Consider the following 18,067-nt stretch of genomic DNA (forward strand, 5'->3'; position numbering starts at 1 on the left):
TTTTAACAGTGAAAGCAGATGTAGGCTGATGGGAGGAGTAATCTCATCAGCCCACGCCTGCTGACTTGCTGTAAGCGTTTAACCGCAGGACACTGCTGCAGGTCACAGTATCTCTGTGGGTTCATGCTGACATCTGAAGCATGACCCTGCAGCATTCTGACCAACTAGTTTACCACAAGTAGTGTTACCTCTGATGAGATCCACCGTGCCCGTTTCCCACGCTGTCCCACAGATGACAGCATGGGAAACACCATAGGAAGCCAGTAAAAACGAAACAGAAACTCAGCAAATCCCCATACATTTTAATACCATTTTGGCCCAGTTCCGCATGGAAAAGATGCAGCGAAAATGCATAAAAAATGCACAGTGTGCACATATTATTCAACCAAATGTCGCAGAATGCTAATTGGCACTTCACACGATATTAATCAACAATAGAGGAACTCAGTACGCATTAACCCCTGAGCCCACAAGAAGAGAACCTAAAAAGAATTACCCTTAAAATGTCATATTTTTTTTCAACCATTAAAATTCCAACAAGTATGGTACAAATACAAAAAACACCCAGGGGGCAGGAACACACCCTGGCATATAGTATGATAGTATATGGCCCAATATATCAAAAGAGGAGATTCCGAAATTTATAAAACTTATTAAATGCTCTGTGCCACTCCCCCGGGATGCCCCCGGAAGAAGCCAAGGGTGAAACGCGTGTCAGGGCGACAGGGGAGCACGGAATCACCCGGAGTAATCTGATATCGGATCCATTGCTTTATTGGACCCATCGCTCTGTCTCATTTACAGCCATGAGGTAATGTATACCTAAAATATTTGTGCCCACATGAGTGTGACTTATTAAGTATGCCTGATCAGGGCACTGTTTATATGTATATTACCCTTCTATCTTATGTGTTGGACAAAACAGGCAATAACTGAGTGGCGCAGAGCATTTAATAAGTTTTATAAATTTCGGAATCTCCTCTTTTGCTATATTGGGCCATATACTATCATACTATATGCCAAGGTGTGTTCCTGCCCCCTGGGTGTTTTTTGTATTTGTACCATACTTGTTGGAATTTTAATGGTTGAAAATAAATATGACATTTTAAGGGTAATTCTTTTTTGGTTCTCTTCTTGTGGGCTCAGGGGTTAATGTGTACGGAGTTCCTCTATTGTTGATTAACAGTGTGCACATAGCCTAACAGTCCATGTGTTGCGGGTAACATCCCACTCTGGAGCAACACAGGTTCAGTCTTTCCTCCACACGACACAAACCACTGGAGAATCCTCTTTCCAGTCTTGCTGACCAAGGACTGCCTCTGGAGCCAAGCCATTTTAAGCCCTAGACCATGTGACTCCTTCTCCCATGTGACATCACACAGGTCCTGTCAGTACATGGCGGTGCCAGCTCTGCAGGTGAACACCGGCCCTCCCACTGAATGTATTTCCACATATAAACCAGCCCATTACGGAACTTAGCTTAAACCACACAGCACGTAGTGTGCTGGAGGAAATTACTCTGGGTTTTAAATCACTGACACCAATAAGCATAGTGACACTTATCTCCCCTCCAGGACTCTACCAGTGACTTTGTCACATACACTTCACCCACCTAAAGCTGGGGGTTTTGGCACCTTCAGTCGCTAAGCAGGGGAGTCTGGACAGGGATTCTGCATTTCCATGCAACTTTCCTGGTCTATTCTTGAGATGAAAAGTGAAATCTACGGCCTAGCAGGTAATATCTCAGGGTATATATGGCCCATTTTATGGCTAAGCACTCCTTCTTTCGCATGAAGAGAGCTTCCGGCTCAGATACAGGATGGGATGCTCTTCCCCATTCGCTTCCCGATACAGCATGGCTCTCAAGCCGATTTCTGACGCATCTGTCTAGAGCACAAACTAATTGATGAAATCTGGTGTGACCAGAACTGGACGTTTACACAGAGCCTGCTTCAGCTCCTGGAAAGTCATCACAGTCTCAGCAGACCATGTAATAGTTGACGATCTTGTGACTTGAAGGAGATCTGTCAACAGTGCAGAAATTATGGTGAAGCTTGGGATAAACACTTACTTCTTGGAAAGTGGTTGTGGCCATTTCTGGATTGTCTCAATCTTGTTTACCTGGGGTTGATTTTGTCCCTTCCGACGACATAGCCTACGTATACCCGCTCTGTCCAAAGCGCTGCTGGCTTTTGTACACATGGTGATTCTGCATGTGTTAATTGAACCGAACGTATCTTGTGGAGACTGAGCGTCTCTGCAAGATAAATAGACATGATGCGGTCTATAAAGACGTACCGCATGTGCGTATACGCAGGTCTGCCACCTGCGTCTTTGAACGCATAGTGGAGATGGGATTTCATAAAATCCCTTCCACTATACTGTAACATCTGGCCGCTGCAGATTGGACGCTGCGGCTGTACGCTTCCTGATTGTGGAAACGTACCCTAAGGCCGGGGTCACACTTGCTAGAAACTCAAGAGAGTCTTTTGCATCTCCTGATGTGACTGTTCGACACGGGAGATCATCGTGGGACACTCGTTATTAAATGGACTACGGCGGAAAGCTAAGTATAGGTTGGATTATTATTTTACTTATGGTTACAGGAGAACGAGGGCGTTGGGGACTTGGTGTTTGGTGAGCATGTGCTGTATGTTTTTTTCTTTTTGTTTGTTTGTTTGTTTTTTACAAGTGAACACAGGCATCGTCTGATGGGACTACTGTCCCATCATCGGCTCATGCTGTCACTGTTATATGTGACAGCAGACATAGCCGGATGGGACTTGCAGTCCCATGAGATGATGCCTGCCTATGCACAGACCCACACACACACACACACACACACACACACACAGACACACACAGAGACTCACACATACACTTGCAGACAGACACACACACCCGCAGACCCCTGCACACACACACAAAGTCTCCACCCACATACTCTTCCTCCTTCCTTGCTGCAGCCTTTTTCGCACACACATCCGCAGCAAAACCACAAATCTTTTTACACTTGCAGTTTTGCTGCAGATTTGACTGACTCAATGGAAGTCAATGGCTGCAGAAACACTGCAGATCAAGCAAAAATAATTGACATGCTGCGGAAAATAAAACGCTATGAATTCCGCACAGATTTTTCCGCAGCATTTGCACATCAATTCTGGTTTTCCCCTTGATCAAAAAAAGGTTGTGCACTACACTGCGGATTCGAATCAATTCCGTTCATCCAAAAACCCTGCAGATCTGCATCAAAATCTGCAACTTGTGCACATAGCCTTAGGGAGCTCTCGACCACCAGGTACCTTTCAACTAGGCCGACCAGGTCATCCGCATTTCCCTTGGAACCCCATGCCTGCATCGACTCTGGAAGGGAGTGGATAAATCTGTCCATTACAGCCCGCTCCAGCTGCAACCATGTTTGCACCAGATGCAGCAAGTCGAACATTTGGGAGAGAGGAGATTTATTACAGCAATATGCCCAGTGATGAACGCTTTGCGCTCGGACAGACATAATCATACCCCTGAGCATACCAGCATCTCAGTTTTTAGTTTTGCATATTCCTGGGCATCTTGTAAGGCCAGGTAATAATAAGCCTTCTGGGGCTCGCTGGGTAGGGGGCCAGCACCTCTGACCACTGGTCTGGTGGCAGTCTCTCCCGCTCTGCTACCCGCTCAAAAACAGTTAAAAATGTGTATACATCATCACCTGGGGTCATTTTCTGTATCGCTCGTCTTATCGCCTTCTGGACATATGTGTCATCACCTGGACTTGTGGAATGGGCTTTCGGTCTCCTACGAATCGCCTCGGCAAGCAACTCAATGTGCTGCTGTTGTCTGAACTGGTCCTGTTGATATTGCTGCTGTTGTTGGAGTTGCTGCAGATTCTGCTGATGGTGCATCTGTTGGATAAGCAACTTACTTATCTCCTGATGTGCCAGCTGTTGCTGCTGCTGCGCATTTCACCAGATGCTTGAGCAAGTCCTTTATTTTGCCCGATGTTATCCGCTGGCTTGAGGCCTCCTTTACACAGGACATGCGGTTTGACCACAGCTGCTACTGGTTTTCCCAGAACGTTGCCCGCATTACAAACACCACTTGGTAGAAAACAGGAACACAGTCTCTAAGTCTTCAGTTGTTTTATTATATGCCAGCATAAACCAACAGGAAAAGGAAAGTAAACACTGCCCTTAGGGCAAAAACAGGAAAACAACAAAGAAAGCAATATGTTGTAACAGAGTCCATGGGTTCTGGGTAATATCCCGCTCTGGAGCAACACAGGTTCAGTTTTTCCTCCTCAAGACACAAACCACTGGAGAATCCTCTCTTCAGTCTTGTTGACCAAAGACTGCCTCTGGAGCCAAGTCATTTAAGCAGGTATGGACTGGGACTGAAATTCAGCCCCGGCATTTGCAATCTCACGGGCCCATTGTGGTGAAATATGTGTATATATCTATATGTGTGTAGTGACATATGTCTAGGGTTATATGTGTGTCTAGTGGTAATGTAACATCTGTCATGGAGGCAAGTCGCACCTAGGTGTTAACAGGTACTTTCTTGGGATTAGTAGACATTGTGTCTCCCTATCTCACCAGGAAGTCTAGCTAGAACCAAGAAGAAAAGTAACATTTGGCACCTCTTAGGTCTTGGAGGGGAGATGCTAATTGTGGCTTGAGGTGATCTATTCCTGAGAACCTTTTCACAAGTGTCTCAAAAGAGAAAATAATATATTTGTTAGTAGAGCGACCGTGGCCAATCGAACAGTCCGCAATTATGATATTAACCTAAGGGGCCGGTCTAGAAACCTGACCTCAGACCACAGTTATAAATTAAGGCTGCAGACAGAGAATTGGGTTCACATGTGAGGGCAGCTTGAGAAGCTGTTGTGATCCAATCTTCATTTGTCCTACCCTCAGGGAGCAGAAGCAACTACCAGTTAGATAACTTCTGTAAGTTTATCCTGTTTATTTTTATACTGTTTTGCATAAGTTGTATGTCTTTTTATTATCATATTTTTATACTTTTTTCTTATTGTAAGCACTGACCCTTTTGTTATTAAAGTATAAAACTTTAACAAGTTGAACCTTGAATGTTCTAAAGAATCCATAGCCTAAAGGTGTGTGAGCCTTATGAGTGATATACATATTTTTATTAGTATTATTATTAGTCCGGGACTCATCGCCCGTGTATTCGATGAGTGGTGGCAGCACGTATGAGCGGGTGTGTGGCCTGGGTCGGTGTGTGATTTATGCTCCCATTACAGCATAGGACAGAGGTTGAATGCTGGACTGAGAGTGGGGAGATAGATTGACCCTTGCAGGCACAACCCCAAGTCACGTGTGAGAGCAGACACATGACGAATAATTGACACCACGGAGTAGGGATCCGTGACACCTATGTTGTCCCCATTTCCAAGCACCAGATGGGGATATATTACGAATATTACCCTGGCCTGGATGGAAGAAAGCAAGACTTACTACAAGACCAGTATTTCTAATAATGCCTGTGGCCTGCTGGGGTAAGTGACAGAGTCAGTGACTTTGTGCTCCATTACAACTGTTAACAGTATGAGTGTCTTGAGAACACTGATTCTGTTAACAACGTAGCAGACTAGGCAGCCCATAACCAGACAGGCCCTTCTGGCTTTTGCCAGATGGCCAGTCCGGCCCTGCATTTAAGCCTCAGACCATGGGCTATCGGAGTGCTCACGGGAAATTACACAACAAATTTGGGGTCAGTTTTCTCCTGTTACCCTTGAGAAAAAAATGTTTGTTTTTTTTTTCCTTCCACATTCAAATTATTCATGTGAATCATCTGAAGGGTTAATAAACTTCTTGAATGTGGTTTTGAGCAACTTGAGGGGTGCAGTTAATAGAATGGTGTCGGAGCTGTTGTTGCTGGTGCTCCTGCTGGAGCTACTGCTGCAGCTGGAGCTACTGCTGCAGCTATTGCAGGTGCTATTGGTGCTGCTGCTGGCTACGGACCAGATGCTTGATCAGCTCCTCCATTTTGTCCAACCGCTGTTCCGTTCTTACAGCCGCCCTCATTGAATACATGCAGTTTGTCGGCAGCCTCCACATTTCCTTTCTGGGTAAATTTGCCAGCATTTCTAACAACTGTAGTAGATAGGCTCACTCGGCTGCACATAGAGGTAGGCACAGGAACTCTGTCCATCCATTGGATTATTGAGAGTACTGCATAAACCAGGGCAACGTTAGGAAAACAAAAGCGGCCTTCACTGCCTAACTGAAAAACAAAAACTTCAAGTATGGCACAGTCCTTGATGCTACAGGAAAACGCCCGCTTCAGGAACAAACACAAGGTTTAGCTTTCCTTCACATGACAATACACCTCCAGAGCTTTCAGCTTTAAGCCCACCTCCACACCAAATGCTCTAGAAGGCTGGGTATTTATCCACTGGACTCCTCCCACTCTACAGCTGTTTAACCATCCTAGCACTAAACGTGGCTCCTTAACACCACTCAGCAGTTCATGTGCTGGAGAATTTGTCTATGTGCATATTATTGGAGGTAACAATCTCAGTGCTACATATCTCCCCTCCAGTACTTTGCCAGTGACTTTGTCACAAGTGATTGTCACTTTAATTAATTGCAAATAATGATAGATACCTAAATCTGAAAGCAGAAGATTTCGGACCATCTATCTGTGATAAAAAATACACAACCCCAGAGGAAAGAAAACATCTAGTAATGTGACACTCATTAAGGACCACCCTTAAAAATAAATTACCTGCTGAACATCTTGCTGAAAAACACAAAGTTGTAGTCGTTGATGTAATCGAACCTTACGATGCTGCCATATATTTTCCAGCTGTCGTTGATGATGCAAAACCTCATGGACAACATCTAAGACGTGATGGACAGCCTTTGAATAGTTGGAAGAAGCAGTCAGGGAATCAGAGGTACCAGGCGTTAATGGTCTTTGAAGATTGTCCAGCAGAGATTTTCCTTCTTGACTAACCTTTAAACAAAAATATATAACTGTTGTAAGTTTCAATATTTTTTTCCTCGCTTTTTATATGCTACATATTTTAGACTATCAAAATCTGGGTTTCATGGTTTCCTCTTCCTTGAACTTTAACTTTTTAATTATTGCCTCGACATAGCCAGTCGAAGGATTATTTATTTATTGCGTAACGAATCGCACCTTGGATTTTACCATATAATGTAACATAAAACAGGAAAAAATTTCAAGTGCAATGAAATGGTGGGAAAAAAACCACAATTCTGACACAGGTTTATTTCGTCTGTTTATATGATGTTCATTATGCATTATAAATGGCATGCCGACATGAATCATCAGGTCAGAAAAATTACAGCCATATCAAACTTGCATAGGTTTTAATTTTATTTTTGATAATGAAAAAAATTCTGAAATTTTAATAAAGTTTTATTTTCTGAGACCCATTATTATTATTCCGTCAGTAGAGTTTTTTTTTTTTTTTCTTTTTATTAGTTAGCTGGGATTTCTACTGATATATTTTAGGTTACATACAATGTACTTAGAGTGGTTTAATTTTTTTTTTTTAAAGTTTGTGGGTGACACGGTGACCGAAAACTTACAATTCTGGCATTTTAATTTTGTTTTGTTATATAATTTAATTTTACAGACACATCAATAGCAAATATGTATATCTTATTACAGGTATTTTTTTTAATATTTTGATTTTTAGTATGATAAAGTCTGGGTCATTCCAATTTTTATATTTACATGTTTTATTGAACTGACTCAAAACTGTGATAATAATAAAAAAATCACAGCACTCTTGTGATAGTCAATTGTATGTGTTCAAGTAGGGTGTCCAGCCCGTCGCAACACCTCTATGTAAAAAAACTTGGCACTCAAGAAATACCAAAAAAGAAGAGTTCCATTTATTGTGCATCCAGACAATATGTTATTATGTTAAACGTTTTCGGTATGCAAAAGGACCTTCATCAGTATAAAAACTGGTTCAGTAGTATAGTTGAGAAGATTTTATCATGCCCTTATTGGATTAGGTGCCTGGATGCCGTAGTCCAATCTACGTAAACATAGAGCATCTGTGGCTTGCGACAACCGTCGCTATGGGTTTGTGCTGGATGCTGGAAGGGTAAATGCTGCGACAGCGCGTCTGTGGCGTGTGACTCCATCGCTGTGGATATGAAATCATCCTTTGCTTTTAAAATATGGTCATACAGAGAGTAATAAAATCTTCTCAACTATAATACTTAACCAGTTTGTTCTGATGAACGTCCTTTTGCAGACCGTAAACGTTTAACATAACACATTGTCTGGATGCACAATAAATGGAACTCTCCTTTTTTGCTACCTCTTGAGTGTCAAGTTGTGTACATATAGTTGTCAAAACTGTGATAGTCTGATTGCAGTGTGTAAGAAAGATCATGTTTTCCTATTAAGACAAACTTGTTTTTGAGCTTCAAAGGCGAAATGACATGGCAACCATGTGTAGGACATGACAATCCATTAAAAACTTGTGATTGTGTCTTGGGAGAGGTGGTGTGGGAGCAATGGGTGACTGAAATTATGTGCCTCTGGGACCATAAGCTTTAACCCCTTCACGATCTTTGACATATATTTACATCAAAGGTTATGTCCCAGCCTTTGATGTGGGCTCACACACTGAGCTTACAACTTTCCCTGCTCTTGATAACTGATTTAATATTGTGTCAACCGGAAGCATGTAATTCATCACGCCCATCAGAGCCTCTGTTATGTGATTATGGGGTGCCGATGTGTAGTCATGACAAAGGAGGTCTGTTGATATGACCCACATGCCTGTCATGCCTGTGAATGCCAGCCAGTGGAAGATTGTGATTTGGTGGAGCACTGATATATAGAACACAGGTAATCAGATGATCGTAGATTCAAGGGGACAACATATTGAAGTCAGTAAAAAGTGAGAAAAAAAGTTATTAAAAATATGAAAAAGATAAAAAAAAAAAAAAAACACAAAAGTTAAAATTCCTTCACTTTTTGCCTTATTAACCCCCTTTATCTCCCAAGGCTGTTTGCACCTTCATGACCAGGCCAAATTTTACAATTCTAACCACTGTCACTTTATGAGGTAATAACTCTGGAACAATTCTACTGATCCTGAAATAGTTTTTAGCAACATATTACACTTCATGATAGTGCTAACATTTCTTTGATATGACTTCTGTTTATCTGTGAAAAAAAACTGAAATTTGGTGAAAATTTTGCAATTTTCAAAATTGTAATTCTTATGTCCTTAAATCAGAGAGATATGTCACAAAAAATAGTTAATAAGTGACATTTCCCACGTCTTCTTTACATCAGAAAAAATGTTTAACCCCAATATTTTTTTGCCATGAAGTTAAAAGGGTTAAAAGTTAAAAAGCAATTACTAATTTTTCAAACAAAATTTACAAAACCATTTTTTAGGGACCACACATTTCATATTTGAAGTGACTTTGAGGGGTCTATATGACAGAAAATATCCAAAAGCGACACCATTCTAAAAACTGCACCCCTCAATGTGCTCACAACCACATTCAAGAAGATTATTTACCCTTCAAGTGCTTCACACTTGTAAGCAAAGTGGAAGAAAAAAAAATAACATTTAACTTTTTTCACAAAAATTTTACCTTAGACCCAATTTTTTTTATTTTCACAAGGGTAACAGGAAAAAATGGACCCCAAACCAAAATTTGTAGTGAGATTTCTCAGGAACATGCAGATACCCCATATGTGGGGAGGAAAACAGTTTTGGCACACGGCAGGGCTTGGAAGGGAAGGAGCGCCATTTTACTTTTTGAATGGAAAATTTGCTGGAATCATTAGAAGACGCCATGTCACGTTTTGAGAGCCCTTGATGTACCTAAACAGTGAAAACCCTCCAAAAGTGATCCGATTTTGGAAACTAGACCCCTCAGGGAACTTATACAGATATAAGGTGAGCACCTTGAACCGCAAAGTGCTTCACAGAAGTTTATAACATTGAAAAGTGAAATAAAAAAAAAAAATCACATAATTTCCACAAAAGTTACCTTTTAGTCCCTTTTTTCACAAGGGTAATAAGATAAAATGTACCCCAAAAGTTGTTGTGCAATTTCTCATGAGTACGCCGATACCTCATATGTGGGAAAAAAAATATTTTTTGGGTGCACATCAGGGCTCGGAAGCGAAGGAGGACACCGATGAACAGGGGCCAGATGGAATCCAGAGTAACGCTGCAGCCACATTATAGTGAATGGATCCCTCGGGGGTTTCATCTTAATCACGTCACTTGGAGACTTAGATGGAAACCCCCAAGTAAGTGCTCAGCATAGAGCACAGGTTAAACTTGATCCAAAATGTTCCCAATTAGAGCTTCAACTCAATTCACAAAAAGGCAAGATCCCACTCAGGTTCATCATCGGTTAACAGAATATAGGGGGCTTACACATTACTGGTAGCACAAAGACTCTGGAAAAGTGCTATGGCTCTTTGCCCCCTAAAAGAAATGCAGCAAATTCTGTACTCCCAAATGTAATGCTCCCTTGTGAGCCCCAGTGTGCCTAAACCACATTTAGAATCCACATGCTTGGCATTTTTGTGGCAAAGAGAGCCTACCTAATTTACGAATTCCAATTCTCCAGAAGCACGAGCTGGGCACAATGAACGTGCACTACCATACACTAGTTACTAAAATGGCCAAATTTGCTTTTTTCACATAGCAAAATCCATTAGTGCTTATTTCTTTAACCCCTTAAGCCCCAAGGGTGGTTTGCACGTTAATGACCAGGCCAATTTTTACAATTCTGACCACTGTCCCTTTATGAGGTTATAACTCTGGAACGCGTCAACGGATCTTGGCGATTCTGACAGTGCTTTCTCGTGACATATTGTACTTTATGATAGTGGTAAAATTTCTTCGATATAACGTGCGTTTATTTGTGGAGAAAAGGACAATTGGCGAAATGTTTGAAAATTTTACAATTTTCCAACTTTGAATTTTTATGCCCTTAAATCACAGAGATATGCTGCTCAAAATACCATATATACTCGAGTATAAGCTGAGATTTTCAGCCCAAATTTTTGGGCTGAAAGTGCCCCTCTCGACTTATACTCGAGTCATGGTCGGCAGTGGGGTCAGCGGGTGAGGGGGAGAGAGCAGTGTTGCATACTCACCTGGTCCCGGCGCTCCTAACGCTGTCCCAGCCTGTCCCATAGTTTCCATCGCTGCAGCTCTTCCTCTATTCAGCGGTCACGTGGTACCGCTCATTAAAGTAATGAATATGGACTCCACTCCCATAGGGGCGGAGCCGCATATTCATTACTGTAATGAGCGGTACCGGTGCTCATTACAGGAACAAGCGGCGGTACCATGGGGCAGGCAGGGACAGCGTCAGGAGCGCCGGGACCAGGTGAGTATTTCATATTCACCTGTCCGCGCTCCATTCGCCAGGCGCCGCTCCGTCTTCCCGTCCTCTTGCTGTGACTGTGCAGGTCAGAGGGCGCGATGACGTATTAGTGTGCGCGCCGCCCTCTGCCTGAACAGTCAGTGCGTAGAGACGGGACGCTGAGGAGCAGCGGGCAGCGACGAGAGGTGAGTATGTCATTTTTTTTTAAATTGCAGCAGCATTACATGTGGCACAATGCTATATGGAACATCTATTATAAAGAACTGCAGGGAGCATTATATGGGGCCATAACTGCATGGAGCATTGTATGGGGCCATAACTGTATGGAGCATTATATGGGGCATCTATGGGGCCATAACTGCATGGAGCATTCTATGGGGCCATGACTGCATGCAGCATTATATGGGGGATTTATGGGGCCATAAAGAACTGCATGGAGCATTATATGGGGCTCCTGATTCAATATGGATATTCAAAAACACTTAACCTACTGATGCCTCAATTAATTTTACTTTTATTGGTATCTATTTTTATTTTTGACATATACCGGTAGCTGCTGCATTTCCCACCCTAGGCTTATACTCAAGTCAATAAGTTTTCCCAGTTTTTTGTTGCAAAATTAGGGGGGTCGGCTTATACTCGGATCGGCTTATACTCGAGTATATACAGTAATTAATAAGTAACATTTCCCACATGTCTACTTTGCATCAGCACAATTTTGGAACCAATTTTTTATTTTTTTTGTTAGCGAGTTATAAGGGTTAAAAGTTGACCAGCAATTTCTCATTTAAACAACATCAATATTTTTTAGGGACCACATTACATTTGAAGTCATTTTGAGGGGTCTATATGATAGAAAATAACCAATTGTGACACCATTCTAAAAACTGCACCCCTCAAGGTGCTCAAAACCACATTCAAGAAGTTTATTAACCCTTCAGGTGTTTTACAGGAAATTTTGGAATGTTAAAAAAAAAAAAATGAACATTTAACTTTTTTTCACCAAAAAATTATTTCAGCTCCAATTTGTTTTATTTTACCAAGGGTATCAGGAGAAAATGGACCCCAAAAGTTGTTGTACAATTTGTTCTGAGTACGCTGATACCCAATATGTGGGGGTAAATCACTGTTTGGGTGCATGGCAGAGCTCGGAAGGGAAGGAGCGCCGTTTGACTTTTCAATGCAAAATTGACTGGAATTGAGATGGGACGCCATGTTGCTTTTGGAGAGCCCCTGATGTCACCAGTGACACCATTTTGGAAAGTAGATCCCCTAAGGAACTTATCTACATGTGTGGTGAGCACTTTGACCCAACAAGTGCTTCACAGAAGTTTATAATGCAGAGCGGTCAAGATAAAAAACCTTTTTATTCACAAATATGATCTTTTAGCCCCCAATTTTTTTTTTCCCAAGGGTAAGAGAAGAAATTGGACCCATATAGTTGTTGTGCCATTTGTCCTGAGTACGCCGATACCCCATATGAGGGGGTAAACAACTGTTTGGGCGCATGGCAGAGCTTGGAAGGGAAGGAGCGCCGTTTGACTTTTCAATGCAAAATTGACTGGAATTGAGATGGGACACCATGTCACGTTTGGAGAGCCCCTGATGTGCCTAAACATTGAAACCCCCCACAAGTGACACCATTTTGGAAAGTAGACCCTCTAAGGAACTTATCTAGATGTGTTTTGACAGCTTTGAACCCCCAAGTGTTTCACTACAGTTTATAACGCAGAGCCGTGAAAATAAAAATTATTCTTTTTTCATCACAAAAATTATTTTTAGCCCCCAGTTTTCTATTTTGCCAAGGGTAACAGGAGAAATTCGACCCCAAAATTTGTTATCCAATTTGTCCTGAGTACGCTGATACCCCATACGTGGGGGGAACCACCGTTTGGGCGCATGGCAGAGCTCGGAAGGGAAGGAGCGCCATTTGGAATGCAGACTTAGATGGATTGGTCTGCAGGCGTCACGTTGCATTTGCAGAGCCCCTGATGCACCTAAACAGTAGAAATCCCCCACAAGTGACCCCATATTGGAAACTAGACCCCCCAAGGAACTTACCTAGATGTGTTTTGAGAACTTTGAACCCACAAGTGTTTCACTACAGTTTATAACGCAGAGCCGTGAAAATAAAAAATATATTTTTTCCGGAAGAATTATTTTTTAGCCCCCAGTTTTGTATTTTCCCAAGGGTAACAAGAGAACTTGGACCCCAAAAGTTATTGTCCAATTTGTTCCAAGTACGCTGATACCCCATATGTTGGGGTAAACCCCTGTTTGGGCGCACGGGAGAGATCGGAAGGGAAGGAGCACTGTTTTACTTTTTCAACGCAGAATTGGCTGGAATTGAGATCGGACGCCATGTCGCGTTTGGAGAGCCCCTGATGTGCCTAAACAGTGGAAACTCCCCAATTCTAACTGAAACCCTAATCCAAACACACTCCTAACCCTAATCCCAACAGTAACCCTAACGACTCCACTAACCCTGACACACCCCTAACTCTATTCCCAACCCTAATCCCAACCGTAAATGTAATCCAAACCCTAACCCTAACTTTAGCCCCAACCCTAACTTTAGCCACAACCCTAACCCTAACTTTAGCTCCAACCCTAGCCCCAACCCTAACCCTAGCCCTAACCCTAGCCCTAACCCTAATGGGAAAATGGAAATAAATACATTTTTTTATTTTATTATTTTTCCATAACTAAGGGGGTGATGAGGGGGGTTTGATTTACTTTTATAGTGTTTTTTATAGCGGATTTTTATGATTGGCAGCTGTCACACACTAAAAGACGCTTTTTATAGCAAAATAGTTTTTGCGTCTCCACATTTTGAGACATATAATTTTTCCATATTTTGGTCCACAGAGTCATCTGAGGTCTTGTTTTTTGCGGGACGAGTTGACGTTTTTATTGGTAACATTTTTGGGCACGTGACATTTTTTGATCGCTTTTTATTCCGATTTTTGTGAGGCAGAATGACCAAAAACCAGCTATTCATGAATTTCTTTTGGGGGGGCGTTTATTCCGTTCCACATTTGGCAAAATTGATAAAGCAGTTTTATTCTTCGGGTCAGTACGATTACAGCGATACCTCATTTATATCATTTTTTTATGTTTTTGGCGCTTTTATATGATAAAAACTATTTTATAGAAAAAATAGTTATTTTGGCATCGCTTTATTAACTATAACTTTTTTTATTTTTTTGCTGATGATGCTGTATGGTGGCTCGTTTTTTGCGGGACAAGGTGACGTTTTCAGCGGTACCATGGTTATTTATATCTGTCTTTTTGATCACGTGTTATTCCACTTTTTGTTTAGCGGTATGATAATAAAGGGTTGTTTTCTGCCTTGCTTTTTTTATTTTTTTTACGGTGTTCACTGAAGGGGTTAACTAGTGGGACAGTTTTATAGGTTGGGTCGTTACGGACACGGCAATACTAAATATGTGTACTTTTATTGTTTTTTAAAGAAATGTATTTATGGTAATAATATTTTTTTGTTTTTATTTAAGAATTTTTTTTTTTTTTTTACACACGTGGAAATTTTATTTTTTTATTTTTTTACTTTATCCCAGGGGAAGACATCACAGATCGATGATCTGACAGTTTGCACAGCACTCTGTCAGATCAGCGATCCGACTTACCATGCACCTGGATTACCAGCGCCTGCTCTGAGCAGGGTATTGGTAAGCCACCACCCTGCAGGACCCAGATGCAGCCCCACGGCCATTTTGGATCCGGGGACTGCAGGGAGAGAAGGTAAGAGACGCGTTGCTCCGAGGGTCTCAGGGAAGCCCGTAGGGAGCCCCCTCCCTGTGCGATCCTTCCCTATACCGCCGGAACACTGCGATCATGTTTGATCGGAGTGTGCCGGGGGCAGTCTGTGACCGCTCCTGGCACATAGTGCCGGATGTCAGCTGTGATAGCTCACACCCGGCCGCAATCGGCCGCACTCCCCCCGTGAGCGCGGCCAATCGCATATGACGTACTATCCCGTCGGTGGGAGTTAAGGCCCAACCACACCTCGAAGGGATAGTAGGTCATATGGGATTAAGGGGTTAATAATGGATAGGTGTCATAATTGATGCCTCTCCATTTTTAATCTGGCTTAATGTCACCTTACAATAGCAAGGTGACATTAACCCTTCATTACCTTATATCCCACCGCTACAGGGAGTGAGAAGAGAGTGGCCAAGTGCCAGAATAGGCCTCTTCTGGGGTGGTTGGGGGAAGATGTTTTTAGCCAGGGGGGGCCAATAACCATGGACCCTCTCTAGGCTATTAATATCTGCCCTCAGTCACTGGCTTTACCACTCCGGCGGAGAAAATTGTGTGGGAGCCCACGCCAATTTTTTCCGCGATTTAACCCTTTAATTTAATAGCTAGAGCGCACAAATTTTGCACATACACAATAATAACATTAGTAGTGTGGAATATGCAAAACAAAAGGGATATGAGATGGTTTACTGTATGTAAAGCATGTCTCATATCATGTCGAGTTTGTGAAGGAGATAGCAAAAGCCGGCAATTGAATTACCGGCTTTTATGATATCTAGCGCTGTATGAAATATATATATATATATATATATATATATATATATATATATATATATATATATATATATATATATATATATGTATATTATAATAATAATTTTTATTTGTATAGCGCCAACATATTCCGCAGCGCTTTACAACTTATAGAGGGGACTTGTACAGACAATAGACATTACAGCATAACAGAAATCACAGTTCAAAATAGATACCAGGAGGAATGAGGGCCCTGCTCGCAAGCTTACAAACTATGAGGAAAAGGAGAGACACGAGAGGTGGATGGTAACAATTGCTTTAGTTATTTGGACCAGCCATAGTGTAAGGCTCGGGTGTTCATGTAAAGCTGCATGAACCAGTTAACTGCCTAAGTATGTAACAGTACAGACACAGAGTGCTATTAACTGCATAAAGTGTATGAGAACACGATGCAAGGAACCTGATTATGTGTTTTGTTTTTTTTTTCTATTTTTAATAGGCCACACAGGGATAGTTAGGTTAATGCGTTGAGGCAGTAGGCCAGTCTGAACAAATGCGTTTTTAGGGCACGCTTAAAACTGTGGGGATTGGGGATTAATCGTATTAACCTAGGAAGTGCATTTCAAAGAATCGGCGCAGCACGTGTAAAGTCTTGGAGACGGGAGTGGGAGGTTCTGATTATTGAGGATGCTAACCGGAGGTCATTAGTGGAGCGGAGGGCACGGGTAGGGTGGTAGACTGAGACCAGAGAGGAGATGTAGGGTGGTGCTGAGCCATGGAGTGCTTTGTGGATGAGGGTAGTAGTTTTGTACTGGATTCTGGAGTGGATGGGTAGCCAGTGTAATGACTGGCACAAGGTAGAGGCATCGGTGTAACGGTTGGTGAGGAATATGATCCTGGCAGCAGCATTCAGGACAGATTGGAGCGGGGAGAGTTTGGTAAGAGGGAGGCCGATTAGTAGAGAGTTACAATAGTCCAGACGGGAATGAATAAGAGAAACAGTAAGAGTTTTTGCAGAGTCGAAAGTAAGAAAAGGGCGAATTCTAGAAATGTTTTTGAGATGCAAATAAGAAGAGCGAGCCAGTGATCGAATGTGGGGGGTGAATGAAAGCTCGGAATCAAGGATAACCCCAAGGCAGCGGGCATGTTGCTTTGGAGTAATGGTGGAACCACACACGGAGATGGCAATGTCAGGCAAAGGTAGGTTAGTAGAGGGAGAGAACACGAGGAGTTCAGTTTTTGACAGGTTCAGTTTCAGATAGAGGGAGGACATGATGTTAGAGACAGCGGTAAGACAATCAATGGTGTTTTCTAAGAAGGTCGGAGTGAAAGCAGGAGAAGAGGTGTATAATTGGGTGTCGTCAGCATAGAGATGGTACTGGAAACCAAATCTACTGATTGTTTGTCCAATAGGGGCAGTATACAAAGAGAAGAGGAGGGGGCCTAGGACTGATCCTTGAGGAACCCCAACAGTAAGGGGAAGGTGAGAGGAGGAGGAACCAGCAAAACATACAGTGAAGGATCGGTCAGAGAGATAGGAGGAGAACCAAGAGAGAACGGTGTCCTTGATGCCGATGGAGCGGAGCATAGTGAGGAGGAGCTGATGATCCACAGTGTCAAATGCTGCGGAAAGATCCAATAGAATTAGCATGGAGTAGTGACCATTAGATTTAGCTGTTAGTAGGTCATTAGAGACTTTAGTGAGGGCAGTTTCAGTAGAGTGTAAAGAGCGGAAGCCAGATTGAAGAGGGTCAAGAAGAGAGTTATCTGAGAGATAGCGGGTAAGACGGGAGTGGACCAGGCGTTCCAGGAGTTTAGAGATGAAGGGAAGATTAGAGACAGGTCTATAATTAGCGGCACAGTTTTGGTCGAGGGAGGGTTTTTTAAGTAATGGATGTATGATGGCATGCTTAAATGAGGAGGGAAAAATACCGGAAGTGAGGGAAAGGTTGAATATTTTTGTTATGTGAGAGGTGACAGCCGGGGAGAGGGACTGGAGGAGATGTGATACGTATATGTCCCACTGATAGATATATATATATATATATATATAGATATATATATATATATATATATATATATATATATATATATATATATATATATATATACCTATTGTATGTGTAGACATTTATTCTACCTATTCTATTCTA

The 18,067-nt window shown here is 42.2% G+C and overlaps 1 protein-coding gene across 1 annotated transcript in view; it reads right to left on the reverse strand.

Annotated features, from left to right (window-relative positions):
* The window catches only part of TRIO (trio Rho guanine nucleotide exchange factor), a 3,555,343-nt gene that overhangs the window by 2,912,893 nt on the left and 624,383 nt on the right, over nucleotides 1–18,067 (reverse strand). Inside the window, 1 exon segment of the mRNA XM_077269474.1 lies at nucleotides 6,748–6,978. Coding sequence (XP_077125589.1) covers nucleotides 6,748–6,978 — 231 coding nt within the window.

The sequence above is a fragment of the Ranitomeya variabilis genome, chromosome 6 (genome assembly GCF_051348905.1).
Source record: "Ranitomeya variabilis isolate aRanVar5 chromosome 6, aRanVar5.hap1, whole genome shotgun sequence".
NCBI lineage: Eukaryota > Metazoa > Chordata > Amphibia > Anura > Dendrobatidae > Ranitomeya > Ranitomeya variabilis.